Source organism: Salvia splendens, chromosome 8 (genome assembly GCF_004379255.2).
Source record: "Salvia splendens isolate huo1 chromosome 8, SspV2, whole genome shotgun sequence".
Taxonomy (NCBI): domain Eukaryota; kingdom Viridiplantae; phylum Streptophyta; class Magnoliopsida; order Lamiales; family Lamiaceae; genus Salvia; species Salvia splendens.
The window spans coordinates 9,071,583-9,093,271 of record NC_056039.1 but is presented as its reverse complement, the minus strand read 5'-3'; the positions used below and the strand labels follow the sequence as shown (position 1 = coordinate 9,093,271).

The 21,689-nt window shown below is 38.0% G+C and overlaps 3 protein-coding genes across 4 annotated transcripts; 1 reads left to right on the top strand and 2 right to left on the bottom strand.

The window, feature by feature from the left end:
- Nucleotides 1-2,266: 2,266 nt before the first annotated feature.
- LOC121744305 (oxysterol-binding protein-related protein 3C) lies at nt 2,267-7,911 on the bottom strand. Its single transcript, XM_042137801.1, has 10 exons — nt 7,611-7,911; nt 6,421-6,514; nt 5,787-5,903; nt 5,615-5,687; nt 5,406-5,524; nt 5,049-5,170; nt 4,782-4,958; nt 4,013-4,157; nt 3,261-3,439; nt 2,267-2,672 (listed from the first exon to the last, which is right to left on the bottom strand). The coding sequence occupies exons 1-10, from the start codon at nt 7,709-7,711 to the stop codon at nt 2,429-2,431; spliced, it is 1,371 nt and encodes a 456-aa protein (XP_041993735.1). The 5' UTR covers nt 7,712-7,911; the 3' UTR covers nt 2,267-2,428.
- Nucleotides 7,912-13,697: 5,786 nt separating this feature from the next.
- On the top strand, nt 13,698-16,191 carry LOC121745305 (protein INVOLVED IN DE NOVO 2-like). The gene is made up of 2 exons (XM_042139152.1): nt 13,698-13,765; nt 15,012-16,191. Exon 2 carries the CDS (start codon nt 15,012-15,014, stop codon nt 15,837-15,839), a length of 828 nt encoding a protein of 275 aa, XP_041995086.1. The 5' UTR covers nt 13,698-13,765; the 3' UTR covers nt 15,840-16,191.
- Nucleotides 16,192-16,383: 192 nt separating this feature from the next.
- On the bottom strand, nt 16,384-20,381 carry LOC121743404 (PGR5-like protein 1B, chloroplastic). Of its 2 annotated transcripts, none has more exons than XM_042136704.1 (7): nt 20,063-20,381; nt 19,915-19,977; nt 19,727-19,813; nt 18,870-19,107; nt 17,787-17,860; nt 17,570-17,668; nt 16,384-16,896 (listed from the first exon to the last, which is right to left on the bottom strand). In XM_042136704.1, the coding sequence occupies exons 1-7, from the start codon at nt 20,279-20,281 to the stop codon at nt 16,816-16,818; spliced, it is 861 nt and encodes a 286-aa protein (XP_041992638.1). In that variant the 5' UTR covers nt 20,282-20,381; the 3' UTR covers nt 16,384-16,815. The 2 variants fall into 2 exon arrangements, with proteins under 2 accessions (XP_041992638.1, XP_041992637.1); XM_042136703.1 differs by having other exon boundaries at nt 17,549-17,668; nt 20,063-20,379.
- Between the last annotated feature and the right edge of the window lie 1,308 nt (nt 20,382-21,689).

The following is a 21,689-nucleotide window of genomic DNA, read 5'->3' as shown; positions in this document are numbered from 1 at the left end:
TTGGTTGTTTAATACACTAATTTAGAGGAGAAAATGAGAATATTTTTCATGATAGAGATTGATGACTATAATGAAAATATAAATTAGGTATTTTGAAGGCACGTGTATGTAGATCTAATTCCACGAGCTATTTAAGTTTTAAAAGCATGTAACTCTTGGTTGGGTTTAGTTGGCAAAGAATTAAAGATTCGTCTGCATTCTTCCAGATCTAACTCTAAAGATTATGTGAATTATGATGCTAATTTCTGGTGTTGCATCTCACTATTGCCATATTATTTAATAAGATTGAATTTTCCCTTTCCCACTAAAATTACTTAATCTCTAGTTATTGTTCATGATTTTTTGTTCGGGCAGGCTTCACGGTTGTTTAAAGCTCTTGCGAGCAAAGATTTATTGTCTTATAATTATTTTGTAGTGTATAGTTATTATAATATGAAAAGTAGAACGAATATCATTAAGTAAAAAATTAGTATATTTTTAAGATTATGATTGTTTATTTGAAGTAGAGTTCGCTTACTTTTAGGTAGGGGTGAGAAAAAAAACCGAAAACCGAATATCCGAACCGAATTAAACTGAAATTTTGAAATTCGGTTCGGTTCGGTTTCGAAAATAAAAAAATTTAATTTTTCGGTTCGGGCGAAGAAAAAAACCGAAAAACCTAAAAAACCGAATTATATATATATTCTATTAATTTAATATATTATATTATATATGATATATATATTCTACTATATAATACATATTATATGTATTATTAATTTTATATTATATATAAATATTATGTTAGTATATATAAAATAAAATAAATTACACATATATATTATTATATTTATTTTTTTGGTTTTTTCCGGTTTTGTTCCGGTTTTTCGGTTTTTCAAGTTCGGTTTTCAGTTTTTCGGGTTTGGTTCGGTTTGTATTTTGAACTAAATTCGGTTTTTCAATTTTGGCAAAAAACCGAACCGAAACCCGAATACACACCCCTATTTTTAGGCCTTCTTTTGATGCTTTGAGAGAAACTTTGATATCTTCGGCGATGTATATTTCACGTAATATACTATTAATCAATTAAAACAAGCCGGCGAAACTTAAATAGTTGCATGATTATATTAGAAGATTTTTATTTATTCATACTATTTCATGCCGAGTGCCACATGAGAGTACTTGTTTTTTATTTTATTCATACTACTATTTCCTATCCGAGTGCCACATAAGAGTAGTTAGATACTACGTGGCATAAGGATTGTCCTCTGACTTTTTGTTGGGTATTATCCGGAAAGAAGAAAATGTTTATGCGAATGGAATCTAATTCAAAAAGTTTTATTCAAAAGGTTTTATTCAAAAAGTTTCAAAAATGTTTTATTCAAAAAGTTTTTTTTAATGGAATCTAATTCAAATGGAGTGTACGGAGATAAGGTGCATGTGGAGCGGATACCACGCCGATGTAAACGGAAGTTAACCCACTTTTTCTTCTCAGAGCATCTCCAGTGGGCGGATGTCCCACTCGGACATCCACTAGGACATCCCGAAAACACCTCCCGTCACGTCACTAGGACTTCCCATCCCACTGCCACGTCACTAGGACATCCCCTTCACAATCCGCCCTCCCCATCGCCCTTCCTACTAGAACTTCCCGCAATAAAAAAAATCACAAATTCACAAATAAAACAATTTACGTTTACGGAAATAAAATTTCAACATGAATACGAACGGGAAAAATTAACAACTTCATTTAAAAAAAATTCAACGAGCCGTATATATAGAGTTTTAAAAAAATTAAAAAAAAATAAAAATCGGACGTCCGACCCGGACGTCCGACCCACGCCACAATGGCGGACGTCCGCCCGCCCGTCGCGCCGACATCCGAGGACACCCGACGTCCTTACGGAACGTCCGTATCCGACCTCCCCTGCCATAATGGCGGACGTCCCGGTCGCCCGTCGCGCACGTCCGACCGGACATCCGCCATTGGAGATGCTCTCATTGAAAATGCTGAGAAAGAAATGAAGTGAAATTTTGTAAGAAATGGAGCGATGGGTATAGTCCAAAACCAATTGACTATCTTAGTGGTCCCATAGATAATTATACTATTATGCTTATTATAAGCAGAATATTCTCCATATTCTACCAAATAAGAATTCTAGTTAAAGAAAATGGGAGTCCCAATGAGATTTATAAATGATTATGAAAATTAACACCAAATGTCACCGCATCGCACATCCTGATTCAATATTAATATGGTCAACGAAATTACTAGTACAAGATTTACTTAAAGTTAAACTGGTGGATTTGTACTGCTTAAAATGCCAAACATTGGTCATCTACAATAGAATAGTCATAGTCACTACTATAAATATGGAGTAGTACGGATTAATTCTATCGCACACAAAACCTTGTCCAGCAAAAGTATATACCAAATGCAACATAATCCTCATTCCGATAAATCAGCATATTGCCACGGATTAAATTCTATTGACTGGACATCTTCGCTAACAATGGCATCTGATGAGTCGACAGTGTTCCGATGCTCTGTGTACTTGCCGTTGTAATGGTATACTTCCAAGTCACCCCACGGTGTAGCAACAGTTTCCTCAGTTCGATCAAACCATTTTGGGACAAAATCATCACCCTTTGCATCTCGGTTTCTCTTTTCAGCTCTCTGTCTCTCCTCCAAACTGAACAAGTGCAATGCACTGCAAGTTAGGCACACTGGAGAGAATTTTATATTCATTGTGCTTTCAACTACTTTTATTGCAACTGACATTGAGAAGACAATCACATGTTGCAGTAGCACCACACCATTGGAAACACGAAACTTCCCTCAATAATCATATATGAAATATATAATTTTGCAAACTTATGCAGATTTTCTAAAAGTAAACCATTTCACAGTATAGAAAGAAATCATATTTTCAGAAGGCGCGCTTAGGCTGCATCAGAATTTGGGCAATTTCAAGTGCGATCGAAATGAATAACTTCATATATCACGCATCCAGATTAGATTAAATATTAAACCTGTCAATCAAATAAGACTCTATAGGACCCAATTTTGACATTACAACCACTCAACTAAATAAACTGGTAGTAGTAGACCATGGATGAATGCAATTAAAATTCAGATGTTAGGAAATAGAACATTAGACTAAAGGATCTCAATTGGTTACTTTGTTTCAAATAATCACAATTACGGTCAACCTGCAATGCACATATAGTGATAAACTAGCTAGCAGATCCAGAGAGAGGGTTAAGAAATAGAAATAGACCTGCTTTTTGCAGCACCAGCCTTGGAGAGGTCTCCTTTCTCAAGAGCCAACCTATCAGGGCGTAAACGTGAATCTGATGCCAACAATTTCTTGGGTGCAGTATTGAAGCTGTTTATTTTGTGTGCAAAGTGGGTGAACTGAAATTTGTCATCTGGTGGAACATCTGCAACATGCCACACCTATATACATGTTTCCAATCACTCAGTCCAGAACATTTAAAGAGCAAAACAATATCAACTGCGTGATTGTTATATCTAACATGTAGGAGGAACAACATATAAATCAATTAGAATGCCTAAGAATTTTTCAGTCCAGGGAATATATGAAACACTTGCATACTGCCTACTAAACTTGAGAGCAAGAGCTTATAATCAAACCAGAGCAAGTACAAATACACTTATAAACATATTTATATATATATATATATTTATATATATATATATATATATATATGTATATATATATATATATATATATGTATATATATGCATCAAACAGCAGATAACTAGGTTATCTAATCAATGTTTGGCATCAGAATATTCGTGTCACCAAGCATTACCATATGAATTTCTAGAAGATAAATAATGGAGTACATATTACAAGAAAAAAAAAAGCAAAATACCACATCAAATTCTGTCACTTAATTAGGACATTTAACATCTCAAAATTTGGTCATCAATTGCAAAGATAAATCACCATTACAGATTGCTTTATGTTAGCAGATTCAAAAAGAAGGAATATCAGATATTCACCTCCTTGAGTTCAGTGCCAGGAAGAGGCTCCCCTTCCAGATCACATGGTTGATAACACATGGATTCACTCCATTTTCCAGTCATAAGTATCTTAGGTTCCTCGTCAGCATTATAGACATATCCATCTACCTCATATCTATTAGCTCTGCACCCAAAATGGTCATATACACATCAGATACATTGGCAAACAGATTTTTTTTTAAAAGGTGCTTTATGATTGATAGACAAGCACACACAATAATCTATTTCATTGAAATGATTCACTGCATGATTTTCAGGAACTTTACATCAGATTATGTTTTTATATGTAGATCCATTTGCTGTTGCATCAATAATAAAGAGAAGTGCTTTCTTGTATAAAAAGGATATTTTCTGGGGCTGTCAGTGAGTGTCTTCTCAGAGTCTTACTATGTGGAGAGATCGTGCTTAGCTATAATTCATCATTGGAATTAATTACCTCTATGCTTCTACAATTAAGAATTTTATTGCAAAGTCAGAGAAACTGGCACATTGTGGGATCCTATTAAATTGTCATTTCCTTATAATTTCTTCCTAAAATGTTAGGACCAGACAATCATTTAATGAAAAATGCATACATAATCAAGTTCTTCCAGAAAAATCAGTGGCAAAGAATGAGATGATTGAGGACTACTAAATGTACCCATTTGAATGGAAAGGATCTGACCATAAAATAGTTGAGAAAGAATGACAAAATAAAGTGATTGGGGGTCGAGGAGTGAAAAGCAAGGGAAAACTATATGTTGCATACCCAAACCAACCACAAGGTTGAAAACATAGAACAACTTTGTCCCCTGTTGTCAAATTTGTCATAATCATTTCTCCTGATGAGTCCACCCAGGTTCGTCCAAAAATCAAGTTGTTGACTTTGGTAGGAGGAGGAACCAAATCCAGAACAACACCATCTCTTTTTAGAGTCACACGTGTTCTGCATCAAATATATGTGTCATTTTTACATCATCAACAGACATGCATCATACTTTTATAATAAACAAGTAGTAAAAATAAGTGGTTTTACCTTCCAACAGGGTAGACATCAAGTGAGTTGCCTAAAAATTTAGTTCTCAGCTTAGATGTCACATCATATGCGAAATGCTCATTTTCAGCATGGCCAGCACTCATTGGGGGGTGATGGCAGACCTACAAGTTGACAAAAGAGAACCTATAACTGACACCGACATAACAATATCTCTAGGAAAAACTGGCAGTTCACTCAGATCCTTTCATGGACAACCCTGGTATGCAACAATATCAATACCCACTACTATAACAGTGGAAGAGTTTCAAGAAATTAATCAGGACTCGTGAAGAAGAAATGAATTACATGATGGTGAACAAGATTGTTAAATGAAAGAATGATAGAGGACCAACTCACCTGCTCTGATAGAAAAGTAATCCCACCGTGGTTAGCCATTTCATAAGTCTCGCCAAGAATTGGATTGAAAGGCTTCCAAGTACGTTGGTAGGCATAATAAACAGATAAAGCCCAAGAAGCTGGCATTTAATGAGTATATTAACTATTAAATTTATCACAGTAAACTTTAGTAAAAAATTATTCAGACATCACTGAAACGAGATTCTTACATGCATACACCATCCGCATGTAGGGATCATCACATTTATCTGCTTGATCTAAAAGGTAAGAATACTCCATTAACTGCCATAAAAATTGCAATGAAAGCAACAGTTCTGGTCATCAGGGGATAACAGAATGTTATATAAGTTGTACCAAGAGCATACAGGAAAACAGACAAACCTCTGCCATTTTCTGAAGCATGGTCATTGGCTCAAATATGAGGACAGGAAGAGTCACCATTGATGTAATATCAGAACCAATATAGTTTTGCATGAGTTTCCAGTAACTATCTCGCTCCTTTGAGAAAAGAATAGATGTATCAGTACAAATATTGTAGACAAATTTGGAATTCGGAAAGAAATCAATCATGCTTAACATGTGAGAATTCATATTTATTACAAATAAAAGAAAGTATTCATGAGGCTCAGCTTGAGCACACTGGGATCTGAGGACCTTGTGCAGCACAACAACCAAGATGCCAGTTTTCTCAAATCTGTTCCACATGCTTCATCAGTTGTTGTGGATACATAATGTCTGCATCAGATGTCTATGGGTCTCCAGCAGAAAATTTTCATAGAGCTTCATACAAATCATTTTGCATTTAATCCTCTTTCTATGTATCATGGCTTTAATTCGCACACAACAAACATAACCATCATAAAGTTAACCTAACCAAGACTGTGCAAGTATTTTTGTGTCAAAAGAAATCATCTAGTATAATTCAATCCAATAATTGGACTCACACAAACATCACTTGGTGAGAATGGAATCAAATTCCTTGTTAAGAAACAAAGGTAATCACAAGATAACCAACCTCATCTTTCCATCTTCCTCTCTGAGCTTCCTCTTCTGCATCTTCTTTTCCTCCTTCAGGATTTATAACTTGCATACCATCCTGGGCACGCACTCTAGAGGTGGTATATAAATTATATACTCGAAAATCAGATCATAACTTCCAGATCCCATCAAGGGAAAAAGAATAAATAATTTAAGCAGAGAACGATAATTATCGAAGTCACCTTGATTTAGATAACATGATTGCTTTAATAATTTTTTGTACATAAATATCCCCAAAAGGACTCTAGATATCTATCTGATAGAATAACCATCTCTGCATGCATATGTAGTAGTCTCTAAAATTGGGTTGAAGCACAAACAGAAAGAAATACAACAAAGGTTACGTAATTTATTGAGTAAAAGTGGAGCCTAATGCCGACAGAATTGGCCTTTTTACAGTATCAATCAAATTTCAAATTTGCAAATGAATTTTGGATGGGTAACAGAAACATGAGCTTCTATGGAAATTTCATTACCATATTTTTAACATTACGATAAAAGCATGTCCTAGCTCGGCATTCACATATTGAGTATCATATCATTGTTTTTCATCAATACTTCTCATTATGAAAAGAGAAGGGAGAATAAACATGCAAATGTAAACCACCAAGCTTGGAAAAAAATTACGGTCTCATGTGTTAATAAGTACTACTCTAAGAACTCGTCTTAAATAACTTACTGCTAACTCTGATTTCCAATCGATAACCATCAATAGATATTGCATTAATGAAAGAATAAGAAGACAACCATCATATCTTGACAATACAAAAAAAAAAGATAAAGTAAGGCTAGCATTCATCTCTTAAAACATGCATATGCGCCAAAAAGTTTTTCATTTAGTACATCACAAACTTTATTTACGTGCAGTTTCTTTTGGGGGTATTTGATCTACGTGTGTTTAAAGCATCCATCTCAGTCTAAATAGGGTAAATTGAACACTCCTTGATCCTCAGTCCAAAAATCGATTAATCAATAAACTCAAAGCCGCATAGCACAATAATTCCAGAATCACGGCCATAGTATGAAAATAACATCAAAGTTGACACGCCACAGTTCCAATTACTCACCCAAAGACAAAATCAAATCAACAATTCACAATCCAGAAGACGAAATATGTAGCATCGCGAAAGAATTAACATGATCAGTTAAAACTGTAAACGTATATACCCGCTGACGGATCTGTGCATGGCGTTGCTGAAGGCCGATAGCCCCGACGTCATGGCCGCGAAGAACCCTCCCGAGCTCTGACCCTTCTCCGGACTCCCCATCTTCTTCCACGAAACTATAATTCAAATCACCGAATACAAATTGGGAACCCTAATTCGATCACTCAGGCGATCACGTGACGAGAAGGAAAATTTCGACTTGTCAAAATTAGTACTGACGATATTTAAATTCAACCAAGCGGTGTGGCAGAATGGAGATTATGATGAACAGAGAGCGGTAGAGGGGGAATAAAAATTAGTGTGGAAATGAAATAAATTTACAAGGGCAACTCAATTAAGCTAGTAATCTACACTAGTACGGAGTAGTATATGATTATATAGGTAAATTAAAGGCCATTTCCAGAAACTTCACACTTATTAGTATTTCATTTTTTTTATGGACAAAATTATAATTTCTTTGATTATACTTTGGGCTCCTACAATATACTATGATTAAATGACTCTACTTTCCATTTTAATTCTCTCCCATTCTCCCTGTGTCCCGATCTAAGCAAGACGTTTCTATTTTAGCATAAGATTTTAGATAGTGGCATTAGTGAATTAAATTATTAAAAGTAAAGTACGAAAGAACATAAAGTAAGAAAGAGAAAAAGAAGAAAAGTAAGAGAGATGATAAAGTACGAAAGAGAAAAAGAGAATAAAGTAAGAGATAATACAATAAGAGAGATAAGGCCACCCGCAACGCGTTACGGGGGTGGCTCGAAGCCCGTTCCTCCGTTACGAGACGCGCGGGACGCGTTGCAGCGTCCCGTCGCGTCCCCAACCCGTCGAGACACTCGTCTCTTCGAGATGGCCCGCGAGACGTCTCGCCACGCGCGTGCGCGACGTGGCGCCCTCCGGCGCCATGCGTGACGCCCACTCGCCGCCCCGCGAGTGGGTTTCGTCACGCTGACACAATAAATCATTTTTTATTCGAAATTAATAATAAAAAAAATTAAAATTCGAAAAACGGTAATATTACCATTTTTCGACCGTTTTCCTATTTTTTTACTCTATAAATACTCCTATTTCATTCTCATTTCACACACAAACACACATTTATTCTTCTCAAATCATCTCTCTTTCAACTCCAATTTTCATCTCAAATCAACTCTTTTATTCTTCCCCCAAAGTTAATCGATCTAATGAATCCATATGATCAAATGCGTCGAATAATGGAGGAATCACTTGAAGAAGATCGACGCCGGGAGGCGGAGGAAGTCGCGCCGCCCCAAAGACGCTCCCGGACTTACATCCATCGTAACCGGGAGGAAGCCGCCGCAAGGTTAGTCCCCGACTACTTCTACGATAACCCGGTTTGGGGAGATACCTACTTCCGTCGACGTTTCCGCATGCGGAAACCGCTATTTCTCCACATAGCAAATACATTGGCAGCCCGGGAAGAGTTCTTCCAAAAAAGGTTCGACGTCGTCGGCCGTCCCAGCCACACGATGCTGCAGAAATGTACTGCGGCAATCCGTCAACTTGCGACTGGACAAACGGCGGATGTGTTCGACGAATACCTCCACATTGGAGAAAGCACTGTGAGAATGTGCTTGATCTAATTCTGCAAAGGCGTCCGGGCAGCCTTCACCGACGAATTTCTCCGGAGGCCAAGCACGACAGATTGTAAGTTTCTACTCCACCTTCACGAAGAAGTGCACGGATTCCCCGGGATGCTTGGCAGCGTCGATTGCATGCACTGGCAATGGAAGAATTGCCCTGTGGCGTGGAAGGGGTCGTACACTAGCAGCCACAAAGGCACCCAACCCACCGTTGTACTCGAGACCGTAGCCGACTACCGGCTATGGATCTGCATGCGTACTTCGGGGTCCCCGGATCGAACAACGACATAAACGTGCTCCACCAATCCGATATCTTCGCCGAAGTTTTGGATAGTAAAGCGTCGGCCATCAACTTCATAGCTAACAACCGGCGGTATAAAATAGGGTACTATCTTGCCGACGACATCTACCCGAAATGGCCAACCTTCGTGAAGACGTGCAACAAGCCTGTGAACGCAAAGCAGACTTTTTTTTAGCAGAAGCAGAAGGCTGCTCGCAAGGATGTGGAGGGGGCGTTCGGGGTTCTCCAAGCGCGCTTCAACATAATCAAAGCCCTCATGGAGAGTATGGTTGACATCATGTATACGTGCATAATCTTGCACGACATGATTGTCCAAGACGAAGGACCTGAGGCGGGAAATTGGTTTGACCCTGAAGCCCCCAGAAGCTCTACCGCAAGTAGTTCGTCTCGCAGTGGAGTGCATCCGTCTATACAAGAACGGTTGTCTATTCGGGCAAGGACACGTGACTCTACCGCCCACGCCCAACTCCAAGATGATCTAATGGAGCACATTTGGGCAAAATTTGGCGGAGGAAATTATTAAATTATGTATTTTTAATTTTTTTAGGATTTTACGAATTTTATGTTGTAATTTTATTTTATTTAATGAAGTGTGTTTTCATTAATTGAATTTGTTGGAAATAAAAATAAAAAATAAAATTGAATGAATAGTAATTTAAGAGACGGTTAAGGGACAGATAAGAGATGGAGGGTTGCAGGTTCTGTCCCTTAGTTAACAGATGAAATAAAAAAGTACAGTGAGACCCGTGAATAGTAATTTAAGAGACGGTTAAGGGACGAATAAGAGACAGCATTGCAGATGGCCTAAGAGGATAAAGTATGAGAGATGAGTGAGTTGACTGTTGCCAAAAAAGGAAACGTCTCACTTAGGTTGGGACTTACAAAAAATGAATACTTCTCACTTAGGCTGGGACGGAGGGAGTACAAGTTTTATCAAAATTTAAAAACAATATTTAAATTAAGTAAATATATATGATCCATTTTTTTGGACGGTTTAGCACATTATCTCAAAATTATGATGTACTTTTAGACTTTAGTAGAAACTTAAATATACTGGTACAATGTTAAATAAGAAAAAAAAAGAAAAAATAATAAAAACCTAGAAAAATAGGAAGAAATGAAATTAAAGATTACTTATGTCAACTACATATACAATTTATGTCAACTATACACATAATTGTCAATTATAAGTTGTTGACGTTTGATGTGCAGGCTATTGACATTTGATGTGCAGACTATTGACGATAATACCCTTAATTGACATTTCGAACTTGTTATGAATGAGTGATGGAAAATGCATCTCAATTCTCAATTAAGTTAAAAAATTTCAACCTAACAGGACACTCATATAGTATTCTCTCCGTACGTCCTGGCTATATGAAACATTTTTTGACCGGCACGGGACGCATTCGGTTTTCTTGATAGGGATTGAGGAGAAATAAATATTGGCTTGATATACTTGGGTGTGGCCTACATAATTGAAAGTGAATACAGGTGTTCAGTTTACCAGAAGTGAACCCAATTTTGACTAACACGTATTTTATTTATTTATGTTTTCTAACAAAAATAACCCATTAAAATTTCAAAATTACCAAATACTCCCAAGTCCTAAGCCAATACTTCATTTTCGATCAGGAAGACCCTCTCTGAGTATACCTCTGTCTTGTTCTCCAAATTTTTGTGCCTCAGACAGAAACACTTTGCTGCTACATGAAGCCGATCTTCATCGACGATGACAACCCCGTCAGGTTTCCCACTTCTCCATCCTTCGCTTTCGCCGGAATTCTTATCGCACTGCTGCTGAAAAGCTTTTGCCACGTCGGAGCTGATCATCAACGCCGACAAAGAGTTATTGGTAAAAGTGTCTAATTGGCTTGGAAAAGATATGTGAATATTTTAATTAAAGTGAGAAAAAGTGGTCGAGTGTATAAATTGGAGAAATATAGAGAGTTTCTAAAATAGAAATTTGTCATCTTATTTGAAACAGACTAAAAAATACTACAATTTAGCTCGATAAGAAACGATAACGAGTAGAACATGATAAATTTGATAACACAATTAAAACCAGTCATAACATGATTAGAATTTTATTACGATTTAAATCTAAATATAAAATTAAAGTATAATACTGTAGTATATTTAAATTAATAAAAATAATAATTTTATTTCTTGATGGATAATCTGAACTCAACCCTAATCCGAATTGAAATCATCAAGTTCTTATTGGATCATCCAATAATGACCCAAACTAAATAACACTTGATCCAAACCTATGAATTTTGTACATGTTCGTATCATGTTAAAGATTGTCAGTCCTAATTTTAGGTATCGTATCATGTAAAAAATTGCCGATCCTAATTTTAGGTAGAATAGAGTGGTTAGTTTTTGAGAAGTTATTGTATTCTCTCTATTTACTCGTAAAAATTTAAAAATTAGAATGAAAAATTGAAAGGATAAAAAATACTCCTACTAAAAAGGATTAAATAATATTGTTAATTCATAAATGTTGAATCCCGAAGGTCGAGAGGAGAGGGGTTGAAACATTCAGAGCATCAATAACGTGTCGTGCCGAGCCGCAAATCGAGAGTCCCGGCCCGTCCCAAGCGTTGGATGGAGGCGAGTCACGGCCAAGGCCGGTCCCGGGGCTGCATTTGCGGCTCGGTGACGGTCCCGCGGCCCGGCCTGGCCGGCGTTAACGCGTCATGGGCCGCATCCCGCGAGTCCCGGCCCAGCGTTGCATGATCTTCGGGCCGGGCCGCAAGTCCCTAAAAATTTTTTTCCCGATTTTGTGTCTATAAATACGAGACTATCGTCCATCATTCTTACGTGCATTATCCATTTCAATCCTCTAGTATACCATTTGTTTCGGCGTCAACCATTTGTTTCGGCGTCAATGGAGTGGTTCAACAGCGATGAACGTTAGATGGACGAGTTCGTTAACTCGAACAATTGGTACATGTCGGCGTCGCCACCATCGCAGCCGACGCCTAGTCCGGGAGTCGGTAGCAACGTCGACGTAACATTGCCGGTCAACACCGAAGAGTTCGAGATCAGTGAGATGGAGCCCGCTCAAGGGCGGGGCAAGGGCAAGGTCGGCGAGGAGGATGGGCCGAAGAAGTACAGTCCGCAAGAGACAATGTGGCTTGTGAGGAACTACATCGACGTCGCCGAAGATCCTATCATCGGCAACCAGCAGTCCGGCAAGGTTTTCTGGGAGCGGATTGCTCAGAGGTATAACGCTGGGCGTCCTAAAGGGTCGATCGAGCGTAGCTACGTGAAGTTGCGCAAGCATTGGGGTCGGGTCCAGGCGGATATGAGCAAGTGGAATGGAAAGTGGGCCAACGTAGTCCGGATGTGGCTGAGCGGGCACAGCGAGGCGGACCTCGTCGAGAAGGCGAAGGAGGCGTTCTTCGCTGACGGGAAGAAGGTCTTCAAGTACTTCGACGTTTGGAAGCTCGTCGAGAAGAGCCCGAAGTACACCAGCAGTGCCGAGCCGACGGCAACTGGGGCGGGGAAGAGAACCAAAGTTTCCGCCTCCGGAAACTACTCTTCGAGCGAAGGAGGTCCGACGATCGACCTCAACATGACGGACGACGACGTCTTCGGCTCCTCTCCTAGCATTCAGAGCCACCCGATGGGAACAAAGGCGGCAAAGAGAAAAGCAAAGGGGAAGGCAACTGTGAGCAACTCCCCCATGGTGTCACCGCCGATCAATCCGTCTCTGGATAAGATGTCCGACTCTTTGTCGGAGATGAGTATTACATGGCGGATGAGCCAGCTGACGGAGTTGACATCGAGGGATACCTCGACGATGTCGGAGTTCGATCTCGAGTTGCACCGTGAGATGATCGCCTACCTTCGCGCCCAAATGAAGAAGTAGTAGTTGTGGCCCGGGTTTCTAGTATTTTTAATTTGCTTCGTCTAGGAAATGTAATGTTAATTTCTAATGAACAATGCAATTTCCCAGTTTCAATTGTTCAACGAATTGCATTTACGAGTTAAATATGTTGAAGTTGTGAATAGTGACATTTATTAGTTGTGGCCTATATGGTTAGAGCAGTTGGGGCTTGGGCCGCAACTGTAGAGGAATGATGACGTGGAGGGGACTTGGGGCCTGAAACCGGGCCGGAGTTATTGATGCCCTCACTGCCACGTTTGCGAGGGATTCAAAAGCCCTAAATCACTTTCCCATTCTTTCTGTACAATAGAAAACTCTCTCTCTCTGCGACAGCTGGGAATCGAATTCAAAAGGTAAATAATCTATCTGACTATCTCCCTCACGATCAAGGATGAATCTCTTCCCTCTATAGCAGTCAGGAATTTGCATTTCCCGTTATTTACAATGCTTGTATGCCGTTTGTTTTCTTTTTTTTATTAGACATTATGTTCGAAGTAGTCAGATAGTACAATTCTTTTTTAGCTTCTCAGATTGTTGATTTTTGCACGTTGTCATCTCTTAAGAGTTTAATGAAACCATTAATTTCTTATAAAACGTGAAGGAAGATCAGAAACCACGCACTGAGAGATGTCTCTCTTTTGAAAGCTTTCTTGTGTTCCATTTCCTTAAAATTCTTGTTTAGAAGCAACCAAGGTTTCTTGCTTTAGCTGGAGCTATGCAAAAAAGAGAAATTTCGGAATATGGGTTTAAATTCGCTGACCTTTCGAAATAAGGGATTCAATTCGCTTACCTTTCGAAATATGGGTCCGAGACATGTGAATTTTTCGGAATAAGGGTTTTACACCTTTTTATATTTATTCTCTTCATTTTTCTTATTATTTCCCTTCCAATAATTATAGATTTACTAAACTATCCTTTAATCTCATAATTAGCCATGTTAATAAGCTTTTTCTCTATAAATTCTCAATTGTATTCGACTTAGAACAACTAAGTTATCACGCCATATGTTGGGAATTGCATGCAGTGTTACGTATATCAGTATATGAGATGTTATTCACATTTTTAAATGTTCAGCCTACTTTATTAAACGTATAAATCAAGACATCATAAAGTTATTAAAAAACCAAAAACAAAAAAGTTTATGAGTACAGATTAAATCTTTGAGAGATGAAATTTTTGAGAGATGGGTTAAAGGATAGTTTAGTAAATCTATAATTATTGGAAGGGAAATAATAAGAAAAATGAAGAGAATAAATATAAAAATGTGTAAAACCCTTATTCCGAAAAATTCGCATGTCTCGGACCCATATTTCGAAAGGTAAGCGAATTGAATCCCTTATCTCGAAAGGTCAGCGAATTTAAACCTATATTCCGAAATTTCTCTGCAAAAAATGTTACGAGTAAAAAAATGTGAACACTAGTGCAATAATTATCTTGTGATCTTATTAATAGAATTCTGTCATCTTATGTCAACATAACGAAGTTAATTATATGTACTGTTAAAATTTGCTTAGCTCCACGTGCAGTTTTGAATTTTGATGTATTAAGCAAAATGTGTCTCTCCTATACTAACTTTCCATTAATTTCATCATGTGAAAGATGTCTTACTCGTCCGAAGACGAAACTGATATAAGTGATTCAGAGTTGGATGAGTATGTTGATCGATGCTACAAGCAGTTGAGGGTTGAAAGCCACAAAGTGAAGTTTTCAAATGAGTTGTTCAGGTGCCCGTTCTGCCCAGGGAAGAAGAAGCTGGTTTATGCATTTAAGGACCTTCTACAGCACGCCTCGGATGTTGGCAAGGGCTCACAGAACAGGGACATCAAGCACAAGGGGAAGCACTTGGGTCTCGTCAAATACATGAAGAATGATCTCGACCAGGAAGGTTTGGCTCTAGAACTTGCTGGGCTAACTGTCAAGCCTTCCCCAAAGGACGGTATGAGCGTGCTGTTTGTGTGGCCTTGGATGGGGGTTGTAGCAAATCTTGATGGAGAGAGTATCTCCAAACTCAAAACTGATCTTACCAAGAGAGGATTTGATCCTGCCAGAATCAGACCACTTTCTGATAGTAGGTGTGCAGTGGTGGAGTTTAAGAGAGACTGGTCTGGTTTCTATAATGCTGTTATGTTTGAGAAGGAATTTGAGGTTGGTCATCATGGGAAGAAGGATTATTTGGCAGCTTCGCATTCAGATGGCATGTATGGTTGGGTTGCTCGAGCTGATGATTATAATGCGGAGGGTGTCTTGGGTGAGTACCTTCAGAAGAATGGAGATTTGAAGACTATTGGTGATGTGGAAGCTGAGGTACAGCGCAAAACTAGCTTGCTTGTTGCTCATTTGAGTAGCATGATTCAAGAGTTGAGGGTGCAAGTTGAAAAAAATGGGTGCCTTGATAAGAAAGTTGAAGGAAGCTGTACTGAACCCTAATCAGGAAACCAGTTTAACTGAATGATGGCCTTATATTGGCTGTAGCTTTGTTGGGAAAAACAGGTGTCATCGGTGTTTTGCTTGTATCTTCTCCTCCAAATATTATAATGTTCGACTCTGCAAGTAAGGAATTGATGGTAGATTTTGGTTAGTATATAGTTTGGTAAAGACATTTTATGAAATTTTCCAGACTGGGTTTTCTAGATGCAATCTGCAGTTCTACTAATTTCTCATTGCTTGTTAAATGTCAGGGGTGAGATTTTCTTCTGCTTTCATTGTGGCTGGTTACTTTCCTCAAATTGTTTCGCAGATACTACTTGCATCTCTTTGATCGATAAAACTTTCTTCGTCATTTGCTTCTGTTTTCTATATTTGTTTTCATTACATGGATTGCTGATTTTGCTCGACTGCAACTGTATCAATTCCAGTATTAGCTGCAGCGGTATCTACTTACCTCATCTCTATTGCCTGGTGTGGACTGCTTCATGTTTTTACACTTCGCTTTGTTTTATTCATGAAATTCATAACAATATAAAAAGAGAAATGAAGATAACAGACCACAACCTTGAATTTTTTTCGAAGAACTAAAGTGCTCTGGAAACAAACTTGGTAAAACTTACATTCTCTTTCGGATACAACCAATTATAATTGTTGACAACAAATGAGTGAAGAATAAGAGAAATGAAGATAACAGACCATGGCGCTTGGGACGGATCCTATTTCAAGAATACATAAGCAGATGCACCAAGATACACAGGCTAATTTTACAGTACATGTGATTTTTTAGGCTGTTCCTGCAGAATCTTGGACGCGATATTCCTTACTGTGAAAACTTACTACGAAATACGCTGCAGTTCAGTCTCCATCAGAATATTTCAGTATTACTTTCATAATTTGCTAACTGAAGAAGGCAATCATTTGAATGCCTTCCTATACGAACTGGTTTAGTCTGTTTGCGAGACGAAGAATTCTTGCCTTACATCCATCTTTGACGTTTACCCCGGACTAAGTAGATCCGACCATGTACCCATTGTCGACCTGGTCTTGAGACAGATTGCTGCAATTATAAAAGATACATGAGATTCCCGTCAATAGTCAATATCCAATGGCTTGTTGAGACTCGATAATTGCCAACAAGAAACTACCAGCTGTAGTGCTATTAGAGCTGTTAAATGAGCAAAAAGAAGAAAAAAAACAACATGAAATGCTCATTTGCCCTTGTAGCAAAACAGCATATTCATAGTACAATCTTTCTTTGATTTTGTCATTGCAGCTTGCAAAATTATTTGTCCAAATAATTTATTCCTCAAAAATGTTAGCTACAAACTCCCAACTTAATGTTAGCTCTTTACAAGATTGTATTGTATTTGGCAGTGCAAAATTAATAGTTAGTTGTAAGTACTTAGTTCGTACTACCTTCGTCCCGTTCAAGATGACCACCTTTCCTTTTTTGTTTGTCCTTTGATTGACCACTTTCTAATTTTGGAAATAACCTTCTCTCTCCTCCTCCTCCTCATTAAAATATTCAACTCCCTTTTTCCTCTCTACTTTATTCCACCTAACAACACTTCCTAAAATCATGTGCCACTTAAGAATGTGGCCATCTTGAGTGGGACGGAGGGAGTACTAAATTCACCTTTATAATATATTTGAGACTAAAACTAACTATATGCATTTTCAAAACTAAGAGAGTTCATCAATATACTTACAGAAATATGTAACTCAAGTACCTCAACCTTTGTTCTGAATTCCAATGAGCTTTCACATACATGACATTCCGCTCTATGTGGGGAATCATTGGAACTATCAGATCTAACAAAAGCAAATACCTGCAAACAATGGAACATTCAATCTTTAGCTCAAAATACCTCAGTGGGAAGGAATCACATCTTCTCATATAGAAGGAAATATGACAGGAAATTCAGTTCGTGAACTTTTCGCACTAACCTCTTCGCCACAATTTGGGCATACCCCTTTCAGTGCCACCAGGTCATTCTTCCAGAGTCCTTTAAGTGCACCAACTACAAGTAATTTTCCAAGAGAAAACAAATGAAATCTAAATTAAAAAAACTGTATAATTCAGAATGGGGGTTCTGATGCAATGTGACCTAGAAACTGAGTTCATTACACATTTCAATCGGCCATTTTTGGAAATGGCCAACAGAGATAATCATCAGCCCAAGTGAGCCCCAAATGAGGCAACAAGTTCACATGAGAATGAATTACTCAATATTTAGGAGTATTCCATATTTCAAAATTTCATGCCACCTACTGGACATGATGGCAATGCTAAAGCCTTTCTTGATAAGTTGTAGTATGAGGGAACTCATGTAATCCAAAGTTCACCATAATACTAACTGCACAAGTTAGTAGTCAGATTTGTTTGAACGGAAACTTAGGTCAGAATTGGAAGCCTCCCATACATATAAGAGACTAATACATATTCCCAAAGCAAGTTCACTGTTCACCATCAACCGCAAAGAGGAGCTGACAAGCAATATTAAATTTCAGTTTTACAATGTTCCAAAGCTAATCAAAATGGTAGTGAATAGTATATAAATTTGTAACTAAATATGTTTCAGGACATTGTACAGGAAAACTTTGTTTTGATGGTTTTAAGTTTTAAACCTGTATTTGTGAATTATATGAGCAAGACATTTCTAACTTCCATACTAATAACATCCACTTGTCTTTACTATCTGCAATGACGCTGTATATAACACACAATTTAATACTCCATAATAAGGTCAATTATATTACTTTATTTATATTAATTAGTGAGTCAGTTCCTCTGAATGAAATGATTTGCAGAAGAAATACTAACTGGTCTTTCAAACACATAGAGGCAGTATAAGTTTGTTTCAGCATTACAATTAAAGAATAACAAGTCGGATTGATTATGAATAAAAACAAATAACTTATACTAGGCATGAGACAGCAAATCGGCGTCTTAAAGACTACTTCAACATCAGAGGTGAAAACTGAAGAATCAATGTATGAGTATTTTTTTTTTGTTGCATATTTCATTACCAGAAGCTGACACAATGGGGTACCCAACCACGGAACCAAACAACATGAAGAGCACGCCATTGAATGTTGCAAGGAGTGCTAGAGAAGGTCCTTGCTTAATATTTGAAAATCCAGAACTGAACGCATCATTATAAGCTCGAGCAATGCCGTATACTATAGGTAGGAGACATGCTGAAGAACCAAAGCCAAAGATCAAGAGCCATACACTCGCCAATGCAAAAACTTGTGAAGGATCTTCCTGCCCTACATGCATGTTCTTCAATATCAGATTTAGAGAAAGAGAGCTCATGTCATGAACAGTTAGCAGTAATACATGCAAAAAAATTGCACAACCAAAGCCATGATATGACTCGAAGCACGGGATTCAGGACTACACTGTCAAGTCTGGAACTCTCTCAGCACATCTAAATTGCACAATATCATCGGGATCCCAACATTGTCTTGCTATAGATATTTATAGAATATATAGCATCTAATATTTGCTCTATCATATTTATTCTCTATTTAACTATCGGTGTAAACCAAAAGGAATCAGTGGGTGCTCTGAAGACGTCTCATTGCTCCATTGTGTTTACATTGCCCACCCCAAGTCTTAAGCATGGAATCAAAGATATTGAAATAATCTAAAATAATATAGTATTTGTTTCCTACTCTAAGCAGCTGAATTTGTTTCACATAGGCAGATGTAGAGAGTAAAAACATTACACTCTTTAATAGAGAGGCTCACATAAAACCAAATAAACAAGAAACTTTGTCTTCTTCTATTTGCAACTAAACAACAATTTACAGATATATTTGCCGAAAATATGTCGTTTAGAAGATAATAGTGGAGGGAGAACATTATAAAAAAAGATAACCTGAGCATCGGCATAGGTAGATTGGCGCCTGAGACTGCAACGTGGATACTTGACAACGCATTTGGAGCCATACCACCGGAGTTTTAACTGTCATAACAGCATCTTTATAATCAACACTTAAACAACCATGATAATCAAATCAAGGAACAATACTACTAATAAAAACTGAAGCTATAAAGAAAGTTCACCTCAACTTTGTCAAACATGTCATCGACAATCAACGGCTGGCCGCTATAGTAAGCATCACGAGCCTTACAAAAAAACAACCCAAAAAATGAGTGAGCACCAAATTAGTGATTCAAAATTAGCTAAGAGGACGGTATATTACTCTCTCACTTGACAATATAATGCTTCAAGGGTTTCCTGACTGGCTGTTTCTACTGGTCCGACGAAGATACAAGACGGTCCTTCGTACGCCGCCGTGGTCGGAACGGCGTAGCTCCGGGAGGATATACGGACAGAGAGAGGCGCTCTGGTTCGGGAACCTGTTCTGGATAGCTCGACGACGGTGGAACCGATCACGTGGGGGATGACCGGGGAGCACGTGCCGGCCATGAACTACTGAATCTGGCAAAGCATAACTAATTTCCCGATTTTCATTACGATTTTAGATATTTTTCTGTAATTTCATTATTTGTAGGTATACTGTTTGTGGCCACAAAGCGTAGACGATTTTAGGTGACGGATATGCCCTTGCCTTTGAGGCTGGGGTCTTATTTCAACAAGGGCTTTGATTTCTTTTTGACGGAAATGCCCTTGGCTTTAAAAATTAGGAGTAATCCTGATTAGATCTACGTCTCTTTGACCCAATTGTTTGCACGTCTCTATTTTTATTCGAAAGCAAGTGTACAAATTTATTTTTTCAGATAGACTTCAAAGTTTGTACTCCACTTTGTATATGAGATAGCGATCTTCCAAAAAAAAATATAAATCGATTTTACCGAGTTAACTATACGAATTCAATATCATCTCAAAAAAGCTTGAATTATGGTACTAAAAATTATCACTATAATATTTGTAGTTTGAAAAGATATAATTTAACTAAAAATACTAAGTAAGAATATTACTCCACAATATACTATTGGATTAAAGTTGATAGTGTCACTATATATATGAAAAACTATTAGTCTTTATTTGATATTCTGGTAGTGATAAAATTCAAACTCTTCATATTGTATAATTCTAAACTATTATTTGAATCGTTAGAAAATGTCAGGTGACAAAATAACAATAATAAATGTTAGGATTCGCACACACAAGGCTTTCACACACTCAATAAGATCACACACACACTCACTGTTGTATGAGATCACACAATGCAGAAAACACACACACTCACACTTTGAGTAATGAAGATGATAATCTTGGAGAGAAAACTGGAAAACTCTTTATTGATTAAACTCTTCTCTAAACTACATACACGGTGAGCTATTTAAAGCTCTATAATCAAGTAGCAACTGCTACTAACTAACTACAAGAAGAATCAAGAAAGCAAGAAGAATAACCGCTACATCTCAGCTAACTAACTGCTGCTCCAACGGCTAGTTCGGCTAGGTTGCTTCTTCCTTCTCGGTTCAAGACCGAACTCCTTCCTCGGTTCAAGACCGAACTCCTTCCTCGGCTTACAACCGAACTCCTTCTCGGCTTACAACCGAACTCTTCCTTCTCGGCTCATTCCAGCTCAACGCCGAGCTTCCTTACCGAGCTTCCTTACCGAGCTTCCTTACCGCTGAGCTTACCGACTTCTGCCTTCTTCTTCTCGGCTAGTTCCAGGCTAGTTCCAGCTCGGTAAGCCGAGCTTACCGAACTCCTTTCTAGCCGAGCTTCTTCCAACTGAAATGAGCACTCCATTATTACAATTCTCCACCTGAGGGCTCATCTCAGTTCTTGCACAAACATTGATCAATTTCTTGCAATGATCAAACTTGTCTCTACCTAGAGACTTTGTTAGCATGTCAGCCGG